The following is a 10,209-nucleotide window of genomic DNA, read 5'->3' as shown; positions in this document are numbered from 1 at the left end:
CTGATGAAATAACCCCTGTAACACTGACCGACTAATCCCTATAACACTAACGAAGTAACCCATATAATGGTTGGCTACATGATGTGGTCAACCACATGTAGGAATTTGTGTTGCTAAAATTTCCTGCATACGGTCTACATTAGCAAAAAAAAAAAAAAAAAATAATAAATAAATTTATAATGATATATGTAGCCCTCATATTTACTTATAAGCATTTAATAAATTTCCTAATTATTATTAATTTTGTAATACACGACAAAATTAGCATATCTAATCACAAAAAACTCTTATTCAATCAAAACTACAAAAAATCAAAAGGGTTTTCTATCCTAAACTTTTTATTTTATTTTATTTTTATTTAAAATTTTAAATATTGTACTACGCAAGTTGGGTAAACATATTACATCAATTCCTATTTTGAACAAGACCACTATTTTGCCTTGCTCCTGTGCGACAAGCTTAGTACATTTGCTACTACAATCTACAGTATATAGAAATCAACTAATGTACGATAAATCTATAATGACTCCTATTAGAGTAGTTTAATTTATGCATCCATCTTTTTAAAAAAATACCTCATACTTAGACTTTGTTACTTCAATTCATTCTCAATAAAATCAAATTAGACTAAATCATACTTCACATAAGAAAAATCCAAATTAGATTAAACTTTTTACTCTGCATCATTTTTGTTAAGATCAGAGTAGAGCTACAATTACTAGACCATTACACAATGTACACACCATATAAAGACAAAGCCAAATCATACTAAAACTTAGATTAAACCTAACCTGATTATATGAATAAAATCTACCAACAAATTATAAAAAAAGACCAGCAATTTACTAGTTTAGATTCCAAACCCACCTAAGTATGAATAATTTAGATCAAAATACTTTACAACTCCATAAAATGAAGAGTCATGGAGATAAAGAAAGCCACAATAACAAAAGTTTTGTTACCCCAGCAATAACATATTTAAAGAAAACTATTTCTTTTTGACAAGAAAGAAAACTATTCCTTAGTTAATTGCTTAACCAAAATTAGTGTTGTACTTTAGTTTATGTGGCTACTGGCTAGTGACTAGTGGACCACTCTTCCCAATTTATCACATGCTTTAACAATGGCCGCATTTACCACAGTACGCACACTCTTATAATGTTCTGCCAACCTAAACGATTTTCCTAAAAAACACTCATACAACATTACTTTATCAAACATAATTGAAATTAAGAAGAACAATTTCAGGACCCTTATTTATTTAATTTTGTTGATTTTAAGAATTGGGTGTTAAGGCGATTTTTTTTTTTTTTTTCTTTCCAACTTTTACCTCTTGTTTGAGAGACTAGTGTTATCTTCCTCAATTTCTCTCTAATGGCGGCTGTATCTTTGAATGGTAATGGTGGAAAGCTTGGAACTTTGAGTACCCGACCCGAATTAGGATGTGGGTTTTTGAGAAAACCCGATTTTGGAGCTCAGACAACGGTTTTGGTAAAACCCATGTCGATGAGTTTAAGGTTGAAGGCAACGAATGCTTCTGCTAATGCTACAGTCAATGCAGTGCCTGTTTCAGTTCATCCCAAGTAAATTCAAAATCCTGTCTTTTTTGGTTTTCCAATTGTTACTTTATTTTATTTTAATTTATATAGTTTGATTCTTTTTACTGTTAATTAGTGGACACTGAAAAAAATAAGGAATTTTGCCTGTTGAATGGTGTTTGTTTAGAGATATTTGTCTAAAATAAGTTTGTTATTAATTATTCTGATTATATGTTGATGATTTTGGTTATTAATTGATTGTATTTTGGCTTGATTGATGTTATAATAAGGTGTTGCTATTGTAAATTCTTGTTTATTTTTTTTTGAAGCATGACATAAGAACTAAAGAATCTAATTTTGGATTATGATATAAGTGGGATATTTTTATTGGATTCTTGATGAAGTAAGAGAAGTACGTGTCTAAAATTTGTGCTCTTGCTTGATTGTACAATGATGGCCTGATCAAAATTGTCGAATATATGTCGTTGCCAGACTTCCTTTTTCAGCTAGTTTACTCACTTATGGAAAAGGAAATGATCTTTTCTAGGTGAATAGAGGTTTTGCCGTTTTAGTAAAGGAATGACTTCAATGATGTGTTTACTTAATTTTGATGGTTGTTTGTATTTGTTTATGAAAGAGTATATTCTTGTCCTAATATGGCCATGTAATTGTTATGTGATGATATCTATGACTGGCCTTTGGCTTCTTCAAGTCATGTGCCTTTTTGCCTATTTATTTTTGTACCTCAAACCAGTTTAGGAAATGATATTCCATTTAGTGATTATCGAAAGGAAAAATTGTGGTGAACAACGACTAGTGGTATTATGCTCTCATCATACCAAGGAAAGGGATTATATGATTCAGCAAGCAGTTATCTGAAATTTTAGTTTTTATGCCAGAGATTGGTGATTGAGGAAAGTCGATTATTTGCCAAATGGATCGTCCGTTCACGCCGTTGGACAAATATTGAACTTCTATTTTCTGTAATTATGTGGTAGTAGTTACTGTCATCAATATCCTGACTCTTATTAGAAGCTTTATTCCTGATGCAGTTATCTCTTCTTTATTAGCCCTCCCTCACTCCTTGTTTAGTTCTAAGATAGGGGAGATGTGGAGGGAATTACTTCAGCCGTCAGGCAGGTTGGAAACGTAATTTGCCTAATACAATATACTCTGTATTTCTTGATTACATGTGAGTGTTCACTCTGTGAAGTTATCTTGTAGTGATAAGTGATAACACTAAATTTTTTTTTCATTGTTTCCTGTCATTCTTTCTGAGGTATTTGAATTTTTTTAGTTGGAAATGAAAATCGTATTAAATCTGAATATCTAATTATTTTTTTCCATATCTAGGGTGATGCGCCACACGATTTCAGTCTTTGTTGGGGATGAAAGTGGGATAATCAATAGAATTGCAGGTGTTATTTCTAGAAGAGGATACAACATTGAGTCTCTGGCTGTTGGTTTGAACAAAGATAAGGCTCTTTTTACCATTGTAGTGTGTGGGAATGAGAAGGTGTTGCGCCAAGTAATGGAACAGCTTAATAAGCTTGTTAGTGTCATAAAGGTAACTGGTTGATATTTCTTTTAGTTAGTCACTGATGATGCCTTGATAAGATATGTCTCAAAAAGTCGCATTGGTTACTTATATGACTGGTTTGTGTTTCTTTTAGTTGGTCATTGATGATCCTTTTGTAACACTTGTCCTCTTTTAATAAGCCAGATAGGTGACTTATATGCTAGTAATTTTATGAATTAGTGGGCATAGGGTTTGGTTTAAATACTTTCATGGCTTCCCTGGATTAGATAATATACTAAGGTCTTACAGTACCAACTGGCTGATACGACCTAAACAAATCTAAATTTGCCTAAACCTCATTTTTTCTGTCATCTTTGAGAGAATTATGACCTCTAGATCCTCAACTGCAGGTCCTATCATCTTATCATGGTATTGCAAATTGAGCAGTGAAACATTCACATGTTTATCTTCTAAATAAATTTAGAGTGATGCTTGTAAATGAAAGTATGGTCGACATGATACATAGTATTGCAATTGTCGTCCTATAAAAATGCAGAATATGAGAAGCTGCTGAACACTCAATCTTCATGGAGCATTCTACACAATTTAACAAGTTTGGCAAGACGGATAGTGTGTTTCAACTTGCATTTGTGCATGAATTAGGCTTTATGTCCGTCCGTTAGGTACACTGTGTAAAGTTTGCAGTTGTTTTAAAGTGCTAGCATTGTCCATCACATGATGCACATTTTAGGATAGTATGATACTGATGCAATCAGTGCCTTCTTCTGTGTAACTTGTATGCCGTTACTTATGCTCAAATATGTGTTTCTTAATATAATTTCCTTTTATTTAATTGTTCCGTATGGATTCTTACGTAAATTACTTTATAACAGAGCATCATATAATGTTTATGGTACATGTCCTTGATAACATCCTTGGATAGCTGTAGTCCTTGAGTGCTACTGACTGTCTTAGTTACTGTCTTGCAGGTTGAAGATCTATCGAGAGAACCACAAGTGGAACGTGAACTCATGCTTGTAAAGCTTAATGCTGATGCAAATACCCATGCCGAGGTAGTTTCACGAGTTAAATTGAGTGCCTTATGGAGGCAATATATTACTTTAATCTCTATTTTATACATTACTAATGGTCAGCTAGAAAGGAAGATATCAGGGAGATATTTATTACATCTAGGGTGTTAGAAAAATGTTTCAAAAAAGTTTAGTATACATCTTAATGCAAATTTTTTGTATTGAGTTACCTTTATTTTAGAGGAATATTAAAAGTTTCCTCATATCTACCAAAAAGTCACCCCTTCCTTGTATTTACACCCTTTTACTCAAGACCTGCTCAAGTCATGTCTTAGTAAGTCAATCTCCATATAGTATTAGAGTAAATTCTTGATTATCATTTCGTACATGCTGATATTGAGAGTTTTCTGCTTGAACTTGAAATCAGTTTGTCTAGGAATTATTACTTCATAACATCATGGGTGTTAAAAAATACAAATTATTGATAAAATTCTATAATTGGTAATCATATTTCTTGACATGTCCATCTTTAGGAAAAGGTGGTTTTAGAATTTGTTATAGTATCCTTTGGTTATCATATGTGACATGCTCTGCTAATTAAGAACAAGCTTGGATAGTTGCTTTTTTGCTTTTGTCAGCGAAAGGTGTATTGGTGAACTATCTGATTCTTGACTCAAATGTTCAAGTTTTCGGTCTTCAGATAAAGTGGTTAGTGGACATCTTCAGGGCAAAAATCGTGGATATCTCAGAAAACTTGGTGACTGTGGAGGTTAGTTTTTTTTTTTTTTTTTTTTTAATTTTATAATTTTTTACATCTTGTGCACTATTGTAAGTAGGTTAATCAATGTTGCACTCTATTAGGGAGCTGTTTCCATGTTTGATACAAGAAGCTTACCATCATGAAATTGTCTTGACGCCTAAGCTCCAAAAGTTGTTTTTCTGTCCAAACTGTTCCAGAAATGATCATTCTCTCCTGCTTACTGTAGAATCTCCATTTAATTGGAATTTTATTTGTTGTATTGCAGGTGACTGGAGATCCTGGTAAGATGGCTGCTGTCCTGAGAAATTTTAGCAAGTTTGGAATTAAAGAAATTGCAAGGACAGGAAAGGTAAGTCTTTTAGACACTTGTACTATCTTCAGTGGAAGATCAGAGAAATTTGCAAAGAATAAATGTTCATAGTCATAAATTGGAGCGGAAAATTTGGAATAGCTAACCAAATGTTGACTCTTCTACTAATGTTTACAATCGTATTCCATCTGAACTTATGGAAAAGAAGTTTACTTAGCTATTTTCATTTTTGTTCATGTGATAGATTGCTCTAAGGCGGGAAAGGATGGGTCAGACAGCTCCTTTTTGGAGATTCTCTGCTGCTTCTTATCCTGATCTTGAAGAGAAAGCTGTTAATGCTCTTGTTGAGTCTACAAAAAGAAGTATCAATGGTGATCTGGGATCATCGTCCAGTGTAAGTGGATTTCTGTGCTAATCTCATTTCTCCTATTAAAGTAATATTTTGTGGTTATAAACATATACTGATTGTCAAGCCATATGCTTACAATGTCCATCATTTCGCAAGCACAAATTGATTATATGGATTATTGCAGTATTAGTTGTAACTCATAGATTAAAAAATAAAAATAGATACGTTGTGCTTAAAATAAGACCTTTGAACTTATATAACTTTTTTATTCTCTGAAGGGCGATGTTTATCCCGTGGAGCCTTATGATATCTCCATGGTTAATCAAGTACTTGATGCTCACTGGGGTGTTCTTTATGACGGCGATGTAAGACTTCATATCTATTATTATGTGATACTCAAAAATTTTAGTTTGACATGACAAACTTGTCTCAGGGATAGCTCTTTAAAATAACTTAGCCTCATTTGAAGGGTTAAGGTTAATGCCTTTGGTTTTTCTGATGTTCATCTTTCTGAACTTTCGTGTTTGTTTGGTTTGAAGAATGAAAGTGTGATTTGAGTGTTCACATTCTATAGCTGCACAATTTTGCTGGTTGATTGTAGTACAACCTGCTCTGCTAATGCTCTGATGTGCTTCTTTCATCATTTCAGTCAAGTGGACTTCGGTCACATACTCTGTGCATGGTAGTAAATAATGCTCCTGGAGTTCTCAACACTGTTACAGGAGTAATTTCTCGTAGGGGTTATAACATTCAGGTTGGTATGGATTCTGACTACATTATGTATATATATATTTTCTTTTGTGTTATGTTATTCATATGTCCCCTCCTTTTTTCTAATTATCCTCAGAGTCTTGCTGTTGGCCCTGCTGAAAAGGAGGGTCTTTCTCGTATCACAACTGTTATTCCTGGAAATGAGGAGTCGATTGGAAAATTGGTTCAGCAACTTAGCAAGTTAGTAGACCTTCACGAGGTGAGTATCTGAATTCTGAATGTATATACTGTTGCCCAAATACGTTTAATTTCAGGCAGACATATATGTGCTGTGAGAGTTTTAGTATTTTTTTTCTTGTTATTTATGTACCATTAATGCAACGCAGTAGTAAAACGTAATTTGAACTTTGCTTTTGTGCGGAGTATCAATTTGTGAGATCCTTGTTTTCCCGAAAGCCCTGTACAATGAATGCAGTCAGAAGTTATGAATTTCTTCCTTATATAGTGTCTTGATGCTCGATTTAATCACATATTTTTTTCGGTATCATTTTGGTAAAAATAATCTGGACATCTTGCATGATCTCCCATCTTTACTGTGGAGTTACTTTTTTTTTTTTTTTTTTTTTTTTTGGAAACAAGTGGAGTTACTTTTTTGTTCAAGTAAAGGTTCCATTCTTAGTCAGTGGCTAGATTTCATTCACCTAGTGTAATGCATAAGGTTTAAGCTTTATCTCAGTACTAGATTTTCAGCAGCTTCTATACCAGTATCTTATTCATGAAGCATGAAAGATTTGACAACCTGACTATGGAAAGTTTATTGCTACAGATTCAGGACCTTACTCACCAGCCATTTTCAGAGCGAGAGCTTATGTTGATCAAAGTAGCTGTAAATACTTCTGCCAGGAGAGATGTCCTTGATATTGCCAATATATTCCGTGCAAAAGCTGTAGATGTCTCTGATCATACCATCACCTTACAGGTACATGTGATTTTCCCTTTTCCCCCTCTTTCTTACTCTCAACAAAGCAGTGCTTCTTGATTTAAAGTTATACCCCCTCCTACTTACAGTAGTTCCTTCCTATATTATTTTCCCACTTTGTGATTGGTGACTTGTAACATTTTGCATTACAGATAATGAATTAGGGAAACACTATGGGCAGGCGAATTAGTATAGTTTGTGAAAATGGCCTATTTTAAAGGGAACCTAAAGTCCTAAACTAAGCAATTTAGAATAGAATTACACTGATATCAACAATGGTAGGGATTTGGGAGTTTAGGGTATTGAGGATCTTTCTAACATTTCTGACTTGTCTTTCCAGCTTACGGGTGATCTAGACAAAATGGTTGCGCTACAGAGATTATTGGAGCCTTATGGAATTTGTGAGGTCTGTATTTTTTTTCTTCCACTTTTGAATTATTAATTTTGTATCCCCCCCAACCTCCCCCTGGTTCAGTATATTGCCTTAGTTGGTTAAGTTGGTCTGAAGACGAGCTTGCAGTTTTCACTTTACAGTGAGTTAGTGCATGACAGAATGCGGTTGGTAATGCCTAAGCTGAAGACCTGTTGCTGAAATATGGTATAGTGTGGTTTTGTCTTGTAGGTGGTGTGTTAGTCTATAATAGTCCTCAGATCACTATAAGTCTATAATAGTCCTCGAGAGAATGGAAATCAAAATCATTTAAAGAGCAAGGTCTCTATACTTTTGTATCTATACACCAAGTGCTTTTTGGGGATAGGGGTTTGACACTGTGTCAAAGATATATAGCGCTACAATTTCACTGCATGTACAATATACTAATCATGTTTAACTGTGTAAATTTGTATGATTTAGCATTCTGAAGTCTTTGGGGTTGGTAACTTGGTATGTGAGACTTTAGTTTGAGATCCTTTCATGCCTTTAGTCCTTCCCTCTACCTCTACTTTGGGTCCTCCCCTCTGGCCTCCTCCCTCCTCTGTTGGTTGTAGTCTAAAAGATGGGCAGGCTCACAGTCAACAACTTAAATTAATTTTAATTAAGTAATACTCCGTAACAAACATCTATGGTTGTTACATGTTGGCTTACATTACCATTTATGATGTTTCTTGTAGGTGGCACGTACTGGAAGAGTGGCATTGGCCAGAGAATCTGGGGTGGATTCCACATATTTACGAGGATTCTCTCTTCCCTTGTACGAGTGAAAATCTCTCTAGTTATGTCTCTGAGACTTTGACATTACCTTGTCCAATTGTCTTTTGCTCTTTTTTATTACTTGGTAGATAAAATGCAAAAAAATTGGAGTCGCAACCAAAAAGCAATTTCAATCTTTGCTTTTGATTATGCTTTGTATTATTAGAACTATAGAAGTAGGTTTTATATCAACAAGCATTTGCCTATCTTGTAATAACAAATTGTTTTTGGTACATGTATTTTTGTGCAATGGAAATTCCAAATAGCTGGACGGTAAGCCATAATATCCCCAGCAAAATAAGGGTCTCTAACCAATATTAGCAGAATAAGGTTCAAACCCTCATAAATTTTTTTGACATAACAAAAGTAATCAAACAAATCTAGGCAACCTCTCTTAATTTCCTTCATTAGTAGTGCCGGGTCTCTAACTAGAATAGAATTGTTTGTCCACCCCCGCATAACCATCGCATGACTCGAATCCTCCAAATCGGACAACGAGTATGGTTCTCTGGAACGGCGACATCTCTTCACATCATTGCGATTCAGGATAATTGATGCGATCAAAGGCTGTTCTCGCAGCTTTTCAAAAAGTTCATTTTCCTCTTCGGGTTGAAAAAACTCAACTCCACTCACTTTAATTACTGCAGCTTGCTTGCGGGCTGGACCATATTCAATTCCCTTGACTCGACTAGCAAAGTTCAGGGAGCATAGAGTCTCACATCAGGGTCTTGCATTCACCTCCTGCAATGCCATTGAATAATAGAGATGGGTAAGATGAGAAAAGTAAGCCATAACACGCTGACTTCCAGCCAAGTCCACCAATCAAAGGTTGCCTTTTGTCCTTTGTCCATTCATTAAATTTTCCCCTTTCACAATAATCCGCAGCAAGCTACAAGCATGGCAAAATTAATTATTTCCACAGTAACGACTGTTCCAATATTTCTACCATCATTGCATTGTTAATGTAGTTGCAGGAGTCCATTATATAGCATTCAGAGCGTGAAGACAGACATATACAACATTGCAGACAATAATAAGCTAGCATTCGATTATATCAGAGAAAAAATTACCAATGGGAACGGCTACTAAATTCATTAAATTAGCATTGGTTGATCCAACAGATCTCACTCGGCTTCCAGTCTTGAGTAATTCCCATACTTGATCTGTACCATAAACATGAGCTTCAACTAGCCCAGGAATTTGTTGTGGAGCTTGTTTTATTTCCAACCTGAATAAACAAAATGCAACCCTTAGACATTCTAAACCCTATACAAGTGAGCCTTCCATACTAAGACATTTGCATGAACAAAATCAACAGCTTCCATTTAATAGCTTTCATTCAACTTTCTGTTAAGAATCACTTACTTCTACTGGTGTTCTCCACCAAGACAAGAGGTCCCTTATTTTTTCATTGTAGACCTCCAACATGCTGACAAATAGTTCATATTTCACAGTACCGCTTCTCTGATTAGCAATCCTAAACAAAGTTCTATAGTTAACCCCTCGGTTCTCTGGTGAAGCTAAATTCACTATTAAAAAGGCAATCAGGTACCTTGGTCAGCTTGGGGCCCAAATACATGGTCGAACTTGAATTGTTTCTTTGAAGAATCAGCACAAGTAATATTCAAGTCATGGTCCTGGGAAGGAGGAATTTCGACAACAGAAGTCGACCCACTTGCCATTTCATCTTGGTTCAAGGTCTGCATCTACAAAAGACCCTAATATGGTTGGATTTTGATTTTATGCTTTTGTAACATGGATAGCTATTGGGTATGGCCCAAATTTTATAAGCCCATTATTTTGGTGGAGTATTATGTATATTC

The 10,209-nt window shown here is 34.8% G+C and overlaps 1 protein-coding gene across 1 annotated transcript; it reads left to right on the top strand.

The window, feature by feature from the left end:
- Nucleotides 1–1,158: 1,158 nt before the first annotated feature.
- On the top strand, nucleotides 1,159–8,636 carry LOC145575975 (acetolactate synthase small subunit 2, chloroplastic-like). Its single transcript, XM_081633756.1, has 12 exons — nucleotides 1,159–1,583; nucleotides 2,892–3,105; nucleotides 4,047–4,130; nucleotides 4,789–4,857; nucleotides 5,114–5,197; nucleotides 5,403–5,552; nucleotides 5,786–5,872; nucleotides 6,157–6,261; nucleotides 6,355–6,477; nucleotides 7,045–7,197; nucleotides 7,538–7,603; nucleotides 8,308–8,636. The coding sequence occupies exons 1-12, from the start codon at nucleotides 1,375–1,377 to the stop codon at nucleotides 8,395–8,397; spliced, it is 1,434 nt and encodes a 477-aa protein (XP_081489882.1). The 5' UTR covers nucleotides 1,159–1,374; the 3' UTR covers nucleotides 8,398–8,636.
- Nucleotides 8,637–10,209: the final 1,573 nt, after the last annotated feature.

Source organism: Chenopodium album, chromosome 13 (genome assembly GCF_948465745.1).
Source record: "Chenopodium album chromosome 13, dcCheAlbu1.1, whole genome shotgun sequence".
NCBI lineage: Eukaryota > Viridiplantae > Streptophyta > Magnoliopsida > Caryophyllales > Amaranthaceae > Chenopodium > Chenopodium album.
Note: the sequence above shows the minus strand (reverse complement) of the source record. Positions and strands in the feature narration are given on the sequence as shown.